The sequence below is a fragment of the Limulus polyphemus genome, unplaced genomic scaffold (assembly GCF_000517525.1).
Source record: "Limulus polyphemus unplaced genomic scaffold, Limulus_polyphemus-2.1.2 Scaffold3697, whole genome shotgun sequence".
NCBI lineage: Eukaryota > Metazoa > Arthropoda > Merostomata > Xiphosura > Limulidae > Limulus > Limulus polyphemus.
In genome coordinates, this window is record NW_013669307.1 from 33,279 (window position 1) to 55,563 (window position 22,285).

The following is a 22,285-nucleotide window of genomic DNA, read 5'->3' on the forward strand; positions in this document are numbered from 1 at the left end:
ACAGTCCCAACTGAGAGTGACTCCTCCCAACCCACCCTGATTGTTGTGCGATGCTAGATATCAGAGGTGAGATAGGAAAGACCTGATTTGGTCATACTGCAAATAGTCTTGCCAATTGCAATTTTTTTTTTTTCTTTACATAAATCAACTAGGTAACATGGAGAAACTCAGAGTATCTCCGAATGATCATAGCACTGGGAAGTAAAGTAACAGTTGTAGTGTGAGAGAATGTAAGTACCTAACTGATAACATACTCAGTCAACCTAGAGTACAATTCAGTGAAACCTAGAAACCTTTCCTGAAACCATTAAAATAGTTAGTTGCTTTAAGCTCTAAAGGGAAAGACCATCAACACTTTCTAACAAGAAGAACCAAGACTGAATCATGGCCCTACTATAAACAGCTGTTCTTCCCTGAAAGTAGCAGCAGATTAACAGCCACATGTAGGATATAAACTGGTTAGGAATTAGTTTCTAGTAATAGTAATAATGAAGTTAGTAACTAATCAATAATAAGACTTAAATGATTGTACAGTCTACTAACCATTAGTATGACTCCAAAGGCTGACCTTTTATTATTCTATCAAATATTTTAATAATTGTTCTTCTTCAAGTATTGTTTACAAAATTCAGTAGGGACAGACCTAGAGATAAAATATCTTATAGATTATTAAAATGAATATGCTTTGAAATAAAGGGAACAGTCTCACTAATGTATGTTTACTATTTTTTTAACAGTGGGAATAACTGTAATTCTAAAACAAAATTGCTGACCTGTTCTCTGTTGCATGGAAAATTCTTATCCTTGTCAGCAAAATGTTCCACAATACTTCCTATAGGGTCTGGGTCATTTTCAAATTGTAAGTAATACCAGTACAAAGAGTTACCACCATTGCTTTGGCTGCAGTCAGAAGATTTGCTGCTTTCATCACTTTCATCTCCACTACTACTGAAAAAAAAAGTCACTAAAAGATCACATGATGGAAATCTAAAAACATTAAATAAACACACCCACTGAAGCCAAAATACAAATATCTTCAGACAGTTAAGGTATTCTTAAAAACTGATAAATGTTAAATTGAAAACAAAAATTCTTATTTAAAAAATAATTATCACAACTTTGTCTTTCTTTTCTCGTGTACAATACACATTAAAAGTGAATGCTTTTAAATCATACCACTTTCTGTAGAAATAACCAAGAAAACTGATTTCTCACACACACACACACATATATATATATATATATATATATATATACACATGCATCAGTATATAGCTCAATCTAAGTATGCATTTGGACAACTCTTCACTGTTGCTCTTGTATTGGGATTAAATTTTTCATTCCAAAGTGGTATAAATATTTCTTAAAATTAATTATACTTCTAATAGTTTAAACATTTTAAAATACAGTATAATAAGACAAGTTTTAATAAAGTGAATATTCTACTTAAAACCCAATTACCTTTGATCTCTAGTATCCAAACCATGACCAAAAAGAGAATGTACACGTGTTTGTGGAGTATGCTGAGCAGTTCGAACAAACTTGTTCATGACATAGGTCATCAAGTCATTTTGGTACTAAATGTGAATAAAATATACTTTCTAATCAAAAACTCAAATGTTACTGAGAACTAAAACAGCATATTTCAAAAACATTAAAAAATCTGGATCTTTTGCATTTGTAGAGACTTTAAAATAACTGTGTACAGAACATTGGCTGTATTACTAGTATCAACATATTAAGAAAGTTTCAACTTCATACAAGTTTATAATATTCAACCAAAATATGCAAAATGCAGATGCTGGCATAGCATCAGGCCTTTGGAGCTAGAATCACAACATACTGCTGATAATTAAACTTGTTATAATACATGTACTTCTAAGTCTAAAGATGTTCTTGCTTGACAATCTTGTTTAACATTTCATGACTACTCTGAACACTTCTTCAATAAAGACTTTAAGTGTAGCAGTTTAGCATGATAATATTAAAAGAAGGTTCATGCCTACAATATTTACAACAAAGTATTCTAGAAGGATTATGCAAGTAACCTATATTGGAATAAAGTATTAAAATAATTGGTAATTTTATTATTGTAATGGTTTGTTCAGTCCACTACATGTAGTGTCCTAACTTTTGCTCATAAAAATACAAAAGTATAACATGGTTCTCTCTGTAATTTCTATTAAATTTTACTGTGAGTATATATAGATATATAATAATTATTTTTTCTCACACAATAATGCTTATAATAAATAACCTTATTTAAGATATTTGTCCTCAGAATATAATATCTACTAGTCTCATTATTGGTTAAAGTACAATATGATATTATAAATAAATTTCAACTTAAGGAAATAGATAGGTAATTTTTATGAAGCAGAATTCCACAAAACTGATTTAATCCACTTGCTAGTTCCTTGTTTAACAAAAAATATACATACACAAAAGTATTGTGTTTACCAATGCAAATAAAAGTTTAGGACAGTGATTAGAGGAAATACTTTTGATTTTGAAAACATAGTAAAGACAATGTTACAAAAAATATATATACATACTACACTAACACAAAAGCCACAAGGAAACATTGCTCAAGAACAGAATATTGTAATTCAGGTACCATATCTAATAAACTATAAATGAATTCATCAGAATTAACATATCCATAGAATGCACACTGTGCTTTTACTTTAAGTCTACTATACAGTGCTACAGTAATTATATTTTTTCAGTTATGTTTCTACTTGAGTAAGCATTACATGTACACTACAAGTTGGGTATATAATACTCATACTGGCAAGAAATATACTCATTATTTTGTTTATTTAATGCCAAATATAAGTATCCTAACCTCAGAAATGTTCCAATCTTCTTCTATAATTTGTGAGAAGGACTTCAGAATTACAGGATGGAAAAGTGATTCAGGAGAGTTCAAGTCACCAGCAACGTGATGCATCATTGTAAAGACGCAATCATTAACATATTCACTAAAATAAAAATAAATTCACAATTTTTATTATTTTATCATACATGTCCATACAAACATAGATAACCTCAATACTGAGCATGCTAACTATTGTAGGAATCAAAATATTTTTAGTACTTATGTTACAATTTATTTTAATTTTAACTAGTTTCTATTACTGACAGCAATGCTGGATTATCTCACAACCACTGAGATGAGAAATCAGATTAGTCATACTTTAAACTGGTCAGAGGTGGACTAAATGTAAAGAACTTCATTGTTTTCTTTTGGAAAAAATGAATAAATTCTGTTTTCAGTTAGATAGATAGAGAAGGACAGAGAAAAGGGTTGTAGATATAAAGTAAACATTCACATGACATGTAATAATTATCTGAGTCTGAACAAATATAAAAGCTGAAAATAATAACTTGCTTCTCATTCACTTTAATATGATGAAGTTCATCAGATTTTAATGTAATTTTATAAATACAGCATGCAAGAGGAAGATACTTCCAAGAAAACTTTTTTTTATCAAAACTCTACCCATTTGTACTTAGGCTTTGTTCACATAGGCTGCTTGATATTTCTAATAATGACCCCTTTTCATACAAAATAAATTTTGCTCTTTCTATTATTTATATACAAACAATAAAAAAAATGCAATAATTAAATATGATGCAGGGATGGCAATTCCAAAAAGTACAGAAAAAAGGTAGGGAAGAATACACAAAACCATACAAAAATCACTACATAAGTAGCCAAATCTTTCCAAGAATAGCTTTCATCTACAACTAAATTTTGAATTCCTGTCAGTTGCATAAATTTAGGTTTAAATAAAAGCATTTAAACTGAATAGTGCTATAAATAAGCTTGTAAGACTGATTCAGTACCTACTGGCTACTTATGTAGGGATTTTTGCATAGTTTTGTGTATTCATCCCTAGCTTGTTTCTGTACTTTTTGGCATTGCCATTCCTACATCATATTTAATTTTTGCAACATTTTTTTTTACCACTTGTTTCCTCTCTTTTTTTAAGCAATTTCATTGAAGTAGGTTGATAAGTGAATATTTGTATATTTTTATAGTTCAATGGTAATATATATTGTTAATATCATATCAATTTTGTCAGTTTCTCTAAGTTTGGATTACATTACTAAAAGTTTCACTGAAATTGTTTTGGCAAATGTCTCAAACAGTCGTTATATAAGAACAATTTGCACTGCCATCTAGCGACAAGAAATGAAACTGTTATTTATGAAACCTGGAAATAATATATGCTTATGAACTCAACTCACTGCTAAGTAGTAATTTTCCATTTTATTATCCCCCCCCAGAAAAAACGTGTGATAGAAGAACAGAATAACATTATTGTTATACAAGCTGTGAAATACTTGATAATGGCAAATAGGTGCTCAAATAAGGCTATAACTCAACTTTAGCAGTTATTTGTAAGTGTCATAGAGTAGTAGTAGATTGAATGCAGCAGACATTTTTTTCTTGGCTCTTCCCTACATACTAAGCACTACTGTGCTTAATGATAGGATATATCTATTTTGTAAAACTAAACTGTAAATTAACTGAATAAGTAAAACATAAATTGTTTTAAATGCTCACCTATTTGTTCTGAAATCTTCTAACACTCTTCCATACTGTTCCATTACTTTAACAGTAGAAAATCTAAAAGATTACAAAACATATATTTCATCCATAGTGCTAGTCAACACAACAAAATGTCCATGACGTTATTACATTTATCATTTTTCTTTAGTTACAGATGTTAAACCAAAATAATTCAAAAGTTAAACTATTCATATATTTCTTGGATCATAAAATATTATGCAAACAAAAGCAGACACAAGCAATTGTCCAAATAACAACACTTTGATAAATGTTACAAAATGTATCACATAAACAGATGCACATAGGCTACTCGGAAAACACAAACACTTTTCCTAAAACTATTTTAGCAAAATGGGTTTACCAAAAGCAAGGTCTAGATAGGAGTCTTTGTTGCCTTAGTGTTCAGAGATTGCAGGGATTATAAAATCAACATGCTTCATATATTAAGTTAAACAATATTGTAAGAAATAACACATGGTCAGTTTATTTCATATAAATAAATTATTTTCAAGGTTACTGTTAATCACAATGCTCAAAACAGTAATCATGTTTCCTCTCTTTTACTTGGATCATTAAACATCTCCATTATTAAATTAAGAAGTTTGTATGGAAACAAGTTTCAACACTTCAGGCCAACTTTTCTTTGTGAGTAAAACACATACAATTTACTTTATAATTGTCATTCCAAGTCCCTTGAGGGCATATGACGTCAGTAAGGTGTTCAGTTTATAGTGACCTTCTGAAATGTTGAAGTTTGGCAACTTTTGAACTAACAAAGAAAAGTTGGACTGAAGAGAACACGTGAAAGTGTCGAAACTTGTTTCCATAGAAACTTCTTGTTCCAACAATGGTGGATGTAAACTTTATTTTATTTTATATCTTATTCTACACAGTATTGTGTATTTACTTGCTTTCTCCAGTATTATTATATGTATCATAAAAAACCATAAATAAAGAAAACATAAGAGAAACATGTTGTTTTGCTAAAGTCTATATTGTTATATAACAAGTACCTTATGTACAATAGTTGAAATCATAACGTTTATTAGATGATAGGACTAAAGTTGATGTATTAATTTAATTTACCAACTTTGTTTCAAAATGAAAAGTTGACTTTGGGTGCAAATTTTACTTACTGTTGTAAATGACCGAGAAGATCAAAATCTGCTTGAATTTCTTCATCACTAACAGCTCGTTCTAGCAGTACAAGAAGAGTGTGGTTGGTTGTGACCACATCAACTAAATATTGCTTGGTGTGAATAAAAGGACTGTAGTTTCGAATCAAAAGGAGCAAAAGCTGACGTAGGTCATTCATCTTTACAAGTTGGCCTTAGAAAATAAAATTTGTTTTATTATGCTTTAAGTCATCAGTTATAATAAAGCTGCTCTGCTTTTTATTTGCAATATTTGTACAGAGAAATTTAGAGTAGTTTTTTCGAGATTCCTTTTTGGCATTACAAAACTTATTATACATCATCTGTAAATCAACAAAAGCTACACTTCACATACTTTTAAGGCTAAAATACTTGATTAAGCACTACGAATTAATTATAGAAACAAAGACAATTTTCTCTGGGCACTAGGAAAATACTAAGTAGTTTTTACAGTCAAAGAGTAATATTCTGATGTTTATTTTTGAGATGAAAGTAATGTTTTTATTTCTTCATCTTCATACAAATGTAGAAAAGTACTTATATTAACTTCTTAAATTTCTATAATTCATTCCAATCTGGTACTTTCTTTTGAAGTTGAAAAAGTATAAAAGTAAAAAAAAAATTAAACTCACCTTTTAATTTTTGAAAAACTATCTTCTCTCGTCGAGGAATAGGCTTACGACAGTAACTGTCAATTGTTGCTATCAATTCCCGTAAGGCAGTAACAAGCAGGTGCATGCTGAAGAATGCAAATTAACATCTTTTGTTAAACAAATGGCATTTCAGTAGTTTTATTAAAGCTTTTAATTGTTGAATTGTCACAATACTTTAAAATTGATTTTAACAATAAAACTTTACATAAAACTTTAAAATCACACTTTTATATTCTTCATACAGTGTCAAAGAAATAATATTACATTTAAATTCAGGAAACTTACCGTCTTAACAGAGGCCTGAGCTCAACTTTTTGTGATCTATAGAGAAGCTGCAATTCTTCACACATTGATACACCTTCAAAAGCCAAATAACCAATGACATCCACAGACAAGACAGAGCTGAAATTATTATAAAAATTATAAAGATCTGATTTAAAATGATGGAAAACTTAAAATATCTAAGTTTTACTAAATCAAACTGCACTGAAATTTAAGTTTTTTTGTCATACATTTCAGAAAAAAAAAATTATATGCATACATAATTACATCTTTGATCACAGATTATGGTAACAAGTCAGGGGAGTTTCTCGGATGATGTAAAATGATCTTGTATCACAAATTTCCACATAACTAGACTATTGCTGTATCACTTAAACTGACTACTAGGTTCCTCCATTCTTAAGTTTATGCATCATAACTATACATCATCCTACTAACAAGGCTGACACATAAGCCATTCAGTTAATGTATCAGCTTAATATAACTTTGAACAACAAAGTTATGGAACCAGAGTAATCTTTTCCAAGTAAAATTTGATAAAAGCCATGACTTCCTATTACTAAAAATATTTCTCAAGATGATTGTAATCTGCCTTATAATTTCAGTGATACAATATTAATAAAGTCATAATAGTTTTATAAGCTGATTTCACGAGTATTTTGTTAAAATTAAAAAAATGAAAATTCACTTTATCATGGGACAAAATTGATTCAGTGTGAAAGCTGTTATTGAAATAGACAACCTGCCTGGTGATTAGATGATATTTCAGTCCAATCCACATAAGATGAAGATACACAAATGTGGACTGAAATGTTGTATAATCACCAGTTTACCAGGCAGATTTTTCATTTCAACAACAATTTTCAACTGCTTGCTACTTGCTAAGATTTTCAAAGAACATTAATTCAGTACTATATGACAGTTTCATTTTAAAAAACTCCACAATTTTTGTAATTTATTTTAAATGAGATTGAAAATTACTTTGTTTTGCTCTAGAACATCTTATTTTTGGTATGTTGATATACTATGATTAAAAACTTCATTTTAATTTTGATGAAGCAATGCACAGTGTCCTACTCCAGAAGGATCATAATTTACTGATAACATAATTTTTTTTATACAAAATGCAGCTGCTTCCCATTATTTGAAAGACTGAAACATTAATTTTAATTCTAAATTAAAAATTAACATTTGTTCAATTCATGTTTCATCATTTTTATAGTTATCATGTTTTGACTAATGGTATACTTTTTAAGTCTTTGATTGCTATCATTTTTATGCTGACCTGATGTGATGTAGTCCAAGACTTAGGGTTGTGGCTAGACGAAGAAAGTAGGTAAGAAGCCACAGAAAGTGAGATTTATCTAAGACAGGTCCATTCTGTTTCAACAGTGCTTTCTAAAAATGATAAGAAGAAATACAGCATGATTAGAATATTTAATAAAAGTTAATTTAATATAAAAATTATAAAATATTTTGTCAGTTCTATAGTGTAACATGCCTCACTTTTTCACAAAAAGATATGTATTATTTTACTAGATGATGAAATACAATTTTCATCAAAGGTAAAACTTAAGTGGTAAATCTTTTTATTTTATAAAGGCTAATTTTAAAATTTATAGCAAATCTCTTAATAAACCTTATATGTAAAACTATTTTCACAATTATTATTGTATTCTATGATAAACATGTTTCAGTTTTGAAACAGCAATTTAATTATAGCTTGACATTTGGAAAGATTTAAATATTCAGCTCTTAAGATAAAATAGTATTTCTCTAAACTCAATCTATGAAAAATGTGAGGCATTTTATTGCCATTATCCAATAAATATGCATATTGAACAGTATCAACTTCCTATTAAGCCCTCCTATATAAATTGCATATTTTTACTTCAGCTGCTGTACAAAGATCATAGCTTAAGTATAAGATTTATGATTATTTCAAATATTCAAATACTTTTAATTCGATATTTTTATATTACTCTTTAGTACAAGAATCCCTTTTTGTTTTGTAAGTTTGATATGTCTCTTGTCAATTCTTTTAATTTTTGGTGGTTTTGTATAATACAAATGACTGAGATATTTAATGGTAAAAAACTGTAAGCAGTGACAGATAGAAACATTTATATATCTTTCCTTACATTGAAAATAATGTTTAAGGCATAAATCTTGTGCTACAAACATAATGCATTTCCAATGTTATTTTTTCTATAGTAGTAAAAAAGAAGTTAACCTACATCTTATTCTTAGTTTAGTTCATGAATGAAACAAATGTAGTTTAACATTAATTTCTGCCAAATTTAATTGACAAATACCTAATATGAAAAGTTATAAAAATACCAGTATAACATAAATTATGAAGTTTATGCAGTACAGTTGCTTATCAATTTTAGTTATCTTTATTACATTTTAAAATAAATATAACAGAAGCATTACCATTACACATGTATGCTTTCCTACAAAATAAGTTTTTATAAATACAGAAAACTGGTCTTAGCATTTAATCAAATATGTATGTTTTTATATACAGGTTGTCAAATGTACAGAAATTGTTTGCTCTTAGCTTGTGGTATATTCAGGTAAAAACTGCTGATTTCCCAAAAAGTATCAAATGGATGGATCTACAAATAACTAAAGATTCGTTCTTGAAATAAGGAGAGTGATTCTGAACAGATAATTTAACTGAGTCTTTATATCGTGTGTATAATAATTAAACTGTACAAATTTCGTAAATATTAAAACAATTTTTATTATAAAATAGACAAAAAGGAAATTCCATCTACATACTTGTGCACTGAGGGTAATAAGGTGAACTATGAGTCTTCACCACGCCCAACACTTTACACACGTTATCCAGTTCTCAGTTAATACATCCACAGTGATCTGTGCTAGCATATCAACCAGTAGATAGGCTTTGGCCCATCTTCAGAAACAGTTGATGTGGATTTCTTCTGGTACTCTGAATCATGTTATCCAGATTTTGTGAATGGTTGGTTTAGTGTAGTTTTAGTTTTGTATTAGGATTGTTCAAAGGATTTCACAATCTAGGAAGGGGACAGTGATGTAAGCTATATTTTTAATGCTTTAATTTAGATGTTAGCTAGAGGGCATATGAGTCCTAAAATACTTAGAATTTTATAGATGATGTTAAAAATTTAGTAAACTTGACAATTATCTTAAAGTGAGACATCAGTTATAAATATGAGAATTATTGGAGCATTGATTCATTTCTTTTCAGTTGGTAGAGTGCCTTGTCATTGAATGAAAAAATTGAAGCAGTACTAATTATTGCATATATTCAACTACTTCATTCAATTAGCCATTAAACTGTACAAGTAAGTTTGTTTTTACATAAATTGTAGTACCATTAATGTGGTATTTCCATTTGAGCACCATTTATAAACTTAGCCCTACAAGTACCACAGTTTTCAGTTTACCTCATAATTTAAAAGCAGCAACCCAAATGAAAGAACAATGTTAGAACAACATTTTCTTAAACTGTGTAAGTATATTTGTGATATCTGTGTAGGTATTATTTTTGAAAATATGTTACAATATTCTTAATAAATGTGTTACAACAATGGAACATGATAGATTTTGGCCAGTTACTATCAAACCTATGTAAGTCACTTTGCAGTCACTCAATAGTTACAGTAGAGTTCATATGGTGCAATTCAAGTCACTTGCATCACAAGTTGCCCTCTTGTGGTTCAGTTCCAAGTGATGAATGAAATGTACAGGTTTTTCCTTTCTATTTGTCAAACACATGTACTTAAATTAAATAGTGTTTTTTACTAGTTTACAGCTTAGAAGACCTACTAAACCACAATGTGATTGAGTAGCATTTCTTCATCCCTGAAAACCTAATAATATCAGAAATATATTTTGCTACATCTGTACAGTTTCAACTCTCACATATATGAGAACTTTTAACTGTCTTTCAGTGTAGTTTTATCTTTACCTTGTTTTAAATTGAGTAGAATATCCATCTTAAATCATTCATTTAAACAATATGTAAAAAATGTGTGTACTGCAGGTAGTTAACTAAAGAAACTTAGATATAATTTATCTTTCTGATTATGCTATAATAATGAGTTTTACCATCAGGTCTGTTATCAAAATGTTGAATCCACTATGGAGAAAACTTATGGTGAAGTCCTTCATAAGGTTACTGAAACAGAGAAAAATAACACATAAAGCATCCAGTCAGTCAATGTCTTGAACTGCTTAAAAGTACTGAATAAGTGTGGCATTATAGGAATCACAAAGGCAATACGACTTTTTCAAATGAAATATTGGCATGTAGAATATGGAGAAATGTTGGAACAGTTATTATACACATGTACTTATTACATATCTGAACAGAAAATTACTAAATGTTTAATCACTAAAAATATCTAACTTTAATTTCATTTACAGATAAGATATTTCTAGTATACAATAAATTATTCTTTTTTACCTTTTTATTCATTTTACACATTTCATGAATCACAGTACTGAACAGATATTTTGTTTACTAATTTTTCTAATACACTGTAATGTTGCACAATGATTTGCAATAGATCCAAAAAAATGAGTTACAGATTGTTTCAAATCAGGTTCAAAAATGAAATACAACTTATGATTTCCTTCAAAAAAATAAAATCCCTACACCCAATTTTTTTTATAGAAATGACTAAGTAAAACCCCCCTAAAAAATACAATATTACTTTACACATTCAACAGAAATTATATTTTTGACCAATAAGTATAAAATATTACATGAAGTATTTCAAACCTGATGTCATCATCTGAAGGACTATGAGTTGATATATCGTGCAGGATACGCACATCTTTTCTTTTGTCCCAGACTAAATCCCTCAAAGAACTTTTGCCTTTAGCCGCGGCTGCTGCGAGAGCAGCTTCAAAGCACACGGAAGGAGAGCATTTTACTCCATAACTTGGATTGTTACTTTTTCCTTTTCTTCCAACAGGTGGGTGACTGCGTTGCTTTGATTTGACAACAGATTCATCCTCATTACTGGAATCACTCTCTGCTTCTTTTAGGGAAGAGTGCACACTTCTGTGTTTAGCAGTTGCCTTTGGATGTGCTTCTCGACGATGATCGTTTACCTGAATACTCTGTAGTACTTGTTTCTTGTTTGTGTCATCAGAGGATGAGTGACCATTGGAAAAACCAGATGAACAGCTGTCTGTATTTTCAATTTGTTCTTCCTTTGAAGAATAAGTTGGTAACAACATAGTTGCACATTCCACCAATGACTTTTCTGTGTGATCAACAACATTTTTTGAGTTTTGTTGCTCACTTTTAAAACACTCAACTGACTTATTTGTTTCTTCATCATACAAACTACAAGATTCCCACTTATACAAACTGTTTTTACTGGTGGGTGATGACGTGCAGCTTTCAGTGGAACAAGCATCAGAAGTTTGAATAAAACCAGAGTCACTGTTGTGACTATGAATGGATTTTTTATTATATGATTCACTGCTCAGAGTGGCTGAGGAATGCTTTGAAGTATCACTTTCTGTTTCCTCCCCTGAACTCTCTGATCCTGATGACACCAATGTAAGGAGTTGCTGAATTTTGGAAATGTGCTTTAGGAAAAATAATATAAAAACCATGAGTAAAAGAAATAATGAATAGCATTGATCTTAATTTTAAAATAAAATAACAGGTGGATTAACTTTACTTTGCACACAAATTTTCAAATGAAAGATTATAACAATGAGTGTAGAAAATGAATCTACACTTAGTTGAAGCATAAAAATCTGCACTGGATAACATTTCCTTTCACTGAACTTGCTGGGCCAGAGGGAGCTGAAATTATTGTAAATGGTAAATCTGCAATTTGTTAATAAGCATGAGGTACTTACATTTACATTAACTGCTTGAGGTACTTGATTTTACTTTACAGTTACTGACTAAGCCAATTAGGCCAATTTATTTAGGTGGTTTAAAATAATTAAAAAAGCCAAACTGATAATTCATTTATTTTAATTGAAACAACCCCTCACTTTGTTTTATTTCTAAAACAAGCATATACAAAATTTCATTGTCATGATTTGTAGCCTATATGGTCATCTATGTCTCATTACTAATTTTTTGTTTACCATAAGTACTTTATGGTCAAGATTTATTTCTATCTACAATCTAGTGCAGAGTTCACTCTTGAACAATAATTTATACAAGAGGATATCAACAATAATAAAATTACATTTTATAAAACTGCAGAATGATAATAGTAGCAACATGTTACATTTGAGGTCAACTGGAAAACAAGTGCTTACATTCTATTTCACTAGTAGGTTTAATAGGTTCAATACAACACTTTATAAGTACAAAGTTATACTGGATAACTTGCTGAAGTATCTTTATATTGTTACACAACATCAATGCCACTTACGAAGATCATTATATCAGGAAACCTTGACAACTTGATAGACTCATGCAACAAGAAAGAGGGTGATAGTTAGGGAACACCATTTAGGTATGATACGAGGGGAGAGTTTCCCACCCATGTTTAATGACTTGTTTATTTTGGGAGCATTATACACATATACATATATAATGTGTAGTTTAAGCTATCTGAATGGTTATTAAATAATATAGGAAATAAACAGAATAAATGCTTCCAAAATAGACTGATTTGTACATTTTAACTTTTAAACCGTTGACTGCTGATTCACCATATAGGGTACAGTCTGCATCCAGCAGTTAAATGTGAGTGTGCTGTATACAGTGTACAGCTCACAAAAATTCTGCATGAATTTAAAGCAGCCACAGTCAAAGGGTTAAGAAACCCAAGAGCATCCAGCTGGCTCCTGGAATGCCAATAAAAAATGATACCCTGCTACTGGGATCTGAAATGATGCTCCTTGTGGTAGCTTACATACCTTGTATATTAAAATACAAAATAGAAATTTACCTGATCCTTATATAGAAGAGCAATCAGTTGTACTATGGCTAAAGTCCATTTCTCCTGAAAATGGATATATAAACTCACTTTAAAGATAATACAAAGTGAAGTTACAGTTTTATATTCTGGAACTGTGGATTAAAAACAACAAGAAAGGACAAGAACATCATAGACTTTAACATTCATACTGTTATTAGTGCTTGTATGAATTTCTTAGCCAACTTAGTGAAGGTCAACTTTATGATTTCCTGAATTTCTAAATTTTAGTGTTAGTTGCTAGCTCCAATACACTATTGGCACTTAAAAAGAAAACACCACATATTCCAAATTAAAGAGTAGTACTAGCTAAAAGTACATCATAAAAAATAATTTAAAGGACATGGTACTGTCAACAATTAAATCGTACAAAAATTAAACATATATATACTAAATTATGAGCACATAGTTAGTGCAGCATAGATTTAAATAACAGTAAAATTAAAGTTTTAAAAAATGTGAACAACAATAATATTTTGTATAAATATAAAACTTCAGAGAGTTCAAAACTTATAATCCTATAAGATTATCATGAATAATCAGCATTGTTGTGTGTATAATACAGTAAATATTTTTCAAAAGGTTATTCAATTTATGAGAATAAGGTTAATCCTAAGCACACCCACATACAAAGCTCTTTAGCTGAATCAAAAATAATATACAGGTATATATATATATATATATATGTAGAAATTAATTAAGGGAGTAAGATCTTTTCTCTGTTTCCAAAGAATACTTTCAAAAATGTTCTGAACCACTATTAAACTATTTTCGTTGGATGATATTTTATATCATTTTTACAAATTTCTGAGGTTGTTCATTCTAAGGATATGAATAGTTGATGCTTCTTTAACATAACTAATATTGCAAAACCGAATATGATCTTATAGATAAAATTTCAGTTTTTCAGAAGTTAAGATCAATGATTTCAAAAGAATGGACAATGTGCCCTATTAAGGGCATATGTTGCATTGTATATTTTAATGAGCTATATCTAATTTTTGTATGAACTAAACACTGAAGAAACCTGCAAAAAATGAGCAAGGTCAACAGGTAATGAAGAAAAGGTGTAAAGAAGCTGAACTTAGTAAATTCCATTATGAAAATATAAGTACAAATAGAATTATTCACATACAGGTTAACATAGTTAAGTGTGAAATAAAAGAAACATTACAATGTAAATATAATACTTCATTCTATTTACCATCTAGATCTTAATGAAAATAGATTGAAAAATCAATAAAAAACTGAAATAAACAAAATATTATAGTTTAGAGTGAAATAGTTATAAAATATAAGTGAAAATTCTTTGAAATATTCTCAACGAATTGACCAAGATAGCTTTTGGAAAGCTTTTCGATCATGTACAAAGCATGTATTTTATAGATCTGCATAAACAAATAAAATACACTGCAACATTTTAATTCCATACCTTGTGTTTGTTGTTTACCAGCAATAGCAGAGCTTCATCCAGTCCTTGAACAAATAAATTCCTGAAAAATATATTTTTAATTTGTATTAAACTTTCTCAAAATATTCATCTAAAATTGATGTATCTTCTAATAAATGTTAGAATTGGACTAATTATTTACACCAGGCTGTGAATAACTGGCTACTCTAGTGTAAATAACAACATTTCAACACATTCATAAGCTTTTGGCTTTCTTATTTGTTGTATAATGATCTTCAAAATTTTCCTAATTCCAATAGACTAAACATGGGTAGGGAAAGTTTTTTTTTGTAACTTGTAGTCACCCAACAACATCAATTATACCTTACTGACCTTATGATTTTGCAGAGATCAAAAAGTTAAGAGAAATGCTAATAAGAAATTGTGGCACATATTAAAATAGAATCACAAATATTTTGAAAACATTTTAAATTTGTAACTCTAAGTAACTAGTACGTTTACAAACTTTACATTTCTCTAATACAAACTCTGATGTCATAAGAGCAATTCCATCTTTCCCAATTAGAAAAGATTTATCAAAAAAATTATGATTCATGACTAGTTAGGAATTTCCATTATTCTGCTATGCTAGTACCCTCTGATGTAATAAGCAAAGCTGGTAATGTTTAAGATTTGCATACTCCATAGCACAGGCTATAAGATAATTCTAAATCTATTAATACAAATTACCAAACTATTTTGTTTTATTAGTTAGGAAGAAAATTCAGAGCAACAGCTCCTGTAATTAATTTTTTTCTTAAATAGAAACTTAAATCACTTATGTTTCAAAATGTATTAAATATGACTTACAAAGGCTGTAGAATAAGATACACAAAATATATAACTTTCACTGAATAAATGTGATGAAACACTTTGCATTTTGTGATGAATATATTATTTTCCCTTACTATCACCCATTTAAATAGTTTTAGATGCATTATTTATTTTGGTTTGGCTCTTTCTTTGAAAGTTAATGCTAAAAAACATAACCAAAACTTGTTACCTACCACACAAGCTTATTTTGAATGCTCTGCCATTCCAGAAACACACTTTCATCTACACCATATTTAACAGTGTCAATTTTATCAGGTATATGAAGAATATTTCTCAGTAACAGAAGACAGTTATTCACGAATGAAGACCCAGATTCTTTAAGAGATGACCCTTCTTTTTCCTATTGAAAAGTCCAAAATAATAAATGGAATAGCAGCATTGTTTGTAAGGAAAATATGAAGACAAATGGTAAACAGTTGGCTTGCTAGAGGAAGCAGTGCTATACATTAATTGATTTATTAAGTGAAAAAGGTAAATTTTAATTTCATTAGACTCCATATTGAACTTCCATAGTAATAATAAATGAAAATAAAACGATGCTTGGCCTTATAACTTTAACATTTACACAGATACTTTGCTTCAGAACAGAATTCTTCAGTCAGAGAAACTTTTCAAAAGAAAGAACAGTAACACTGCTTAAACAAAATAACAAGTCAAAATATAAAGCATGAATAATAAAAAATCAAAACAAAATAATGAAGTAAAATTTGAAATGAAAATTACTTGAACGGTCTGGCTTTACTGTGAAAACTTTCTTGAAAGTGATGAAGAACAAAGTAGGCACTTATGAAAGAAAAATTATTGTGCCACAAGAGTTGCATTAGTAGTCTTATTAAATATGAAAGTGAAATAATAGATTAATTTTTAGGGATTTTTAAATGACATAAACAAGCTGAAAATCTTGTGATACTGATTTTCTATGTTCTATATATTTGAAAACTTGTTTCAAGAAAACAAACATAAAGAATAAATTTTCAGATAACCAGTTTCTTAGACATAAGGTATGAATTAAAAAAGGAAAAGTATAATTAAACTAAATTTGACATATTAAGCTAGGTAGTAATTATTATCAGTTAGCTGGATTTTGAATGGGTTTGTTTGGTATGTTTTGAATTTTGTACAAAGCTACATGAGGGCTATTTGCACTAACCATTCCTAATTTATCAGTGATAGATTAGAGGGAAGGCAGCTAGTAAACATCACCCACTGCCATCTCTTGGGCTACTCTTTTACCAATGAATAATGTGATTGACTGTCACATTACAACACCTCCACAGTTTAAAGAGCAAGCATGTTCAGTGATGGGGATTCAAACCCACAACCCTCAGATTGTGAGTCAAGCACCTTAATCACAAGGCAGCTTTCGAGTAAGACAAGTGAAAGAAATACAATAACTACCAGAATTCTTATATGATACCTAGAATATATCAAACTGACAAGCACTTAAAGTGTTTTACAATTTATTTTTTGCCCAGTCAGCTTCAGTTCCTTTATTTACGAATGCATTAATAAAATATAATGAAATTAAAAAAGTATTGAGCAAAATTAAAAACTTAGCCAAATAATGTCAGTAAAAAAAATCCTACCATAAGAAGTGTATCTTTGATGCTTTTGATAACTGCAGCAGTGGAGCGCACATCAAGGAAAGCTTTTCTCCCTTCCAAAAGGCAGTGATGGAGTTGAATTATGGTACTTTTTCCTGAGGAGGTTTTGGAAGCAATGTCAACAGGAACTAAGCATTCTAGAGGAAGTGTAAGATTCACCAACAACCTGAAAAAAAAAGGGTGAACTATTATAAGTGTAATATAACTCAGAAAAATAAGTGAATTTCGACAGCTTCTGACTACAAGTACATTCACTATATTTAAGCACTGTTGGCCAATTCTTGTAAGTTATCTGGTGAAAATAAATCAATGTGTAGTTCATGTAATGATAATAAATTCCTCCTTTAACATTTCTACAAACTTAGCCACTTGTACACTACCATAAATTGCTGTAGACCTACATTATAAGTGACGTTAACTAATGTAAAACAAATCAACCGTACTTGTACAAAGTAACCACAACAGCTAATATTCTGACTGATTCACTATTTATCTTGAAATCACTTTATACTCTTCACAACTATCTTGTATTTATAATCTAGCTATGAATATACAAGATAAAACTTGATGTCACATCCTTAGAACTTTTAAGGCATTATATGCCCTTTAGCTAACAAACAACTTACAATATTAAGAATACAGCTTACAACACTTCCCCTTTCCTGCATTGTGAAGTCCCATGAGTAATCCTAATATACAAAAAAATAAAACACTAAACTGTCAATTCACCAAGTCATTTTGGTGGTTTTCTCTTCTGAGACCCATGGCATATGGATGGAATGGCATCCTGTCCCTTGTTGTCACTAGCTGTTCAGTCAGTGGAAGGTATTCCTTCCTTGGTAGGTGGTTGGGTGAATCCACTGGTGAATCCAATCTAGATCATCCCTTGGAAGTAGTCTAGATAGTTCTGTGGAGTTACTCAATTGGCTGTTCTGTTACTGATGTACTTCAAAAGACAATCACAGTGGATTATCTTTGCCTTGGATTGTCTATCATTCTGGATTTTGTTAGCCACATTTTCAGTACAGTATATGGTTTCTCCCACAATGGAATCCAGTCTTATCAGCATTAACATCAGAGCAACTTTTCATTTTATCACAAGCTGATTTAAGTTCTTCTTGTCATCAATATCATCTTGTAATGTATGCATCAATGGTATTTTGTAATCTGTCACTACATATCCTGTGTATGTTTTCACTGAAAATCATTGATGATGATGTGTTACTTGTAGCTTCATGTACTGCTGTATGATAGCTCATCAGAAACAATGGAAGATCTCGATCTCATGTTTTCTGATGTTCATCCACATACATAACTAAATGACTTAACAGTATGCAGTTGTACTTCTCCACCATGTTATCAGAAGATAGATGAAGGACTGTTGTCCTGGTCTTTTTAATCCCAAGGATCGGACACATTTCTGGAAACAAGTCTGATTCAAAGTTCTGTTCCTGATTCAAGTGATGTTCTATGAGCAACTCTTGAAACAAATTTATTGATGAAGTTCTTCATATGACTTTTTGTTTACTGGTTAGGAACAATATATACATCTGGTCATTTGGTGAAATAGTCTATCACAACTATGATGTATCCATTCTCACTGTTATTCTATGGAAGAGAGCCAAAACACATCCACTGCAACTCTCTCTAGTGGTGCTCTAACATAATAATGCGAAGCTGTCCATGCTGTTTCTTTTGAGAACCTGTTCACTGACAGCAGAGTTCACATGTTTTACACCAATTCTCCACAGATTCCCTGCACCCAATCCAGTAGAAGCATTCTCTTATTTCCTGCAGTGTCTTCTTCATAACTGAGTGTCTGGAAGATGGAAGGTTGCGGAGATGATGGAGTGCTTCAGAATGGAAAGATTGAGGAAATACCAATTGTGGTCATTGTTTATATCTTCTGAAATCTTCCCATTTCCAACATAATAAGCTCCCCTTTTAAAAATTAAGAATCCTTCTGTGCCCAATACATCTTTTTTTTTAGGCTGTTTGGAGTAACTATGAGGATCTTTCTGCACTACTCTTCAGCAACTGAATAATTGGTTTCAAACTCTTTTGCCTGAGCTATGGCAGAAAATGATTTTATAAAATGATGATTGTAAGAACACAGCCCAAAAAATTCTGTTACTTCAAGCAGTTTCTCTGATGTTGGCCAGTTCTGGATGGAGTCAATCTTCAATGGATCTGTAGATACTCCTTCTCTGCTGACTATGTATCCCAGGAAATTCATTTGTTAATGGAACAATTCACATTTTCTGGGATTCAGCTTAAGGGCCTCTTTCATCATCCTGTCCAGAACTTTTCTTAGGCCCTCATAAACATTATCAAAACTATCCAATATGCAATTATGTAATCCAAATAGGTGAATGCTACATTTCATGGTAGTTCAGACACAGCACACTTCAACAGTCATTGGAATGTACAGAAGCTTTACATAATCTAAATAGTAATATGACAAATTGCCACAATCCATTTCCTGTGGTAAAGGCTGTCTTCTCTCTACTTGCTTTGTCTGTAAATATCCAATGATGAAATACTATTTTAATATTGATAGAGCATTCAAGGTTCAGTCAATACTTGGTAGTGAGTAGGAGTTCTTCTTTGTAACTTCATTCACTTTCTAGTAGCCCAGATAGAAACTTTTGTATCCATCCTTCCTTACAAGTTCAATAGGTAATGCCCATAGACTGTTACTTGGTTCTATTGCTCCCTGTTCATTTATGGCTTCCATCTCTTTGAAAGCCTCTGTTGTGCAAGTAGATGTCATCTGGTTAACTGATATCGGGGCTGCATCTTCAATATCAATTACAGCTCCAGTCATACAAATCTTGTAAGTGATGTGGTAAGGGTTTGATATTGGACTTCCTATATCTTTCCTTAAAGGTGACTATGTCTAATGTTCTTTGATGTGAAAGTTGGCACTTTTGAGGAAAGATATAGGAATAAATCAATGCCAAATCTACATAAAGATTATAAACTGGTTTACTTCTTTCCTTCACATTTCTAACCTTGAACACTTGTACACTGCTGTAGGTCTATCACAAGTGATGTTAATTAATTGAAAACAACTCAATTTACTTGTATAAAATAACTGCGATAGCTAACACACTGACTTGTTCACTGTATTTTGAGATCACTTACAAACTATTTCCTATTGATAATCTCACTTCAAATATACTAGAAAAAACTTGATGGCACATTCTTAGAACTTTCTAGGTGTTTGTCCTCTAGCTAACAAACAAATTACAACATTGTGCTGAAGATCAAAGAAATAAAATAAAAAAAATAAAAATTCTGTAACAATTTATAATAAGTTATCAAATCATCACATATGGGAAATGAAAATCTGTATGTTTCACATAACTTTTAACTGAGTATTGTAAGCTAATACATCTGTCATATGGCATCTAATGTTTTGCTAATAGAGTTTCATGAAATAACAAGTCCATGTTATACATTTTGTATCTGACTCTTTAAGACTGTTATCTTCATAAAAGTAACATATGCTGACTTCTCACTTTAGTAGCACCCTTCCACCCATAAACACACATTTGTAGGTCACTTCACTTCATTTTACATACAAAGTAGGGTGGTCACGTGATATGTCTGATGCGGATATAAATACAGAAATTTAGTTATGCTATGGTTTGTCTTCAAGATACTGAACAACAATTCCTCTTCAACTTCTAAAGAGGCATGATAGTAGCTGCCCTGCCCATCTAGCAACAACAATTGCAGTTAAAAAAAATACCTTTTTTCTTTAGCAGCTGTTTAAAAAACATCTGTCAATAGCATGTATCAACAGTGGCCACTGAAAGGGAATTGACTGCTACTGTGAAAATCTGTTGCCATCAACAGCTAGCAACTAATCTAGTAAAATGTAACTGAACTGCAATAGACATCAGACAGTGTTCAATTAGCAGATTTCTTTAATAATAGTCAGGGTTCATCCATCTCCAATCCTATTACACAAAAGCTCTTATAAAAAGTGTCATATGGCATCTTAAAACCAGTCCAAAGACTACTTATCTTAGGTGTGAACAGGAAAGCATGGTTTCAGTGGTGTTTAGAATGCAAACTGTGGACAGTGAATGACTGTAAATATGTTTATATTGTTTATATTTTTCTTTACTGTTGGCAAAGTAAAAATATAGAGAAATTCCCATGTGTAATTTTATCTTGCTTTTGTTTAGTTGATGGTGCATGCTATTGGAGGTAATGTGTTACACATTTTTTGATATATATAAAACTCTTTATTGAAACAATATTTCCACAAAGAATACTATTTATAGGAAAGATTTTTTGTTTCTTATAAATCTTGCTTTAAATTTTACGAACCCACAATGAACAGAACTTACATACAACATATTTTACATTATGTTATTAGTATCTGACCAACCTGTAAGTATGAGAATCAGCTTTCCAGAAGAATGGAAAATTTAACAACAAAACTTGTGTTGTGTTCCACATAATTTTATTATTTGATTATTGTATACTAAAATTAGCTTTTTAGAAGGAATGCAACTTTCATAGGATGTTAGATCTGTGTTTACTTACCTCACAGCAACTTTAAAAATTTCTTTGTCATATTTTTCATGGACTAAAATTGGAACTAAATCCTATAAAACAATGAACAAATTAAAAATTAAACACAACTTACAACATCCTTATATTAACACAACAAAAAATTATAAAATTTAAGTCTTGATTTACTTCATTAATATTGTTTTACCAGAGTTAAATGCTATATATATATATATATAT

At 30.4% G+C, this 22,285-nt stretch overlaps 1 protein-coding gene across 6 annotated transcripts in view; it reads right to left on the minus strand.

The window, feature by feature from the left end:
* The window catches only part of LOC106469873 (protein timeless-like), a 48,102-nt gene that overhangs the window by 22,477 nt on the left and 3,340 nt on the right, over positions 1–22,285 (minus strand). For 4 of the 6 annotated variants that reach the window (XM_022398447.1, XM_022398446.1, XM_022398444.1 and 1 more), the window contains exons 3-17: positions 22,079–22,140; positions 17,498–17,681; positions 16,085–16,251; positions 15,060–15,120; positions 13,601–13,654; positions 11,449–12,269; positions 10,773–10,842; positions 7,957–8,069; positions 6,675–6,791; positions 6,369–6,475; positions 5,719–5,911; positions 4,577–4,639; positions 2,849–2,984; positions 1,462–1,577; positions 774–948 (exon numbers count right to left, since the gene is read on the minus strand). In XM_022398447.1, coding sequence (XP_022254155.1) covers positions 774–948; positions 1,462–1,577; positions 2,849–2,984; positions 4,577–4,639; positions 5,719–5,911; positions 6,369–6,475; positions 6,675–6,791; positions 7,957–8,069; positions 10,773–10,842; positions 11,449–12,269; positions 13,601–13,654; positions 15,060–15,120; positions 16,085–16,251; positions 17,498–17,681; positions 22,079–22,140 — 2,439 coding nt within the window. Of the gene's footprint in view, positions 1–773; positions 949–1,461; positions 1,578–2,848; positions 2,985–4,576; positions 4,640–5,718; positions 5,912–6,368; positions 6,476–6,674; positions 6,792–7,956; positions 8,070–10,772; positions 10,843–11,448; positions 12,270–13,600; positions 13,655–15,059; positions 15,121–16,084; positions 16,252–17,497; positions 17,682–22,078; positions 22,141–22,285 lie in introns of those variants that run through there. The other 2 variants (XM_022398445.1, XM_022398448.1) reach the window with 2 other exon arrangements.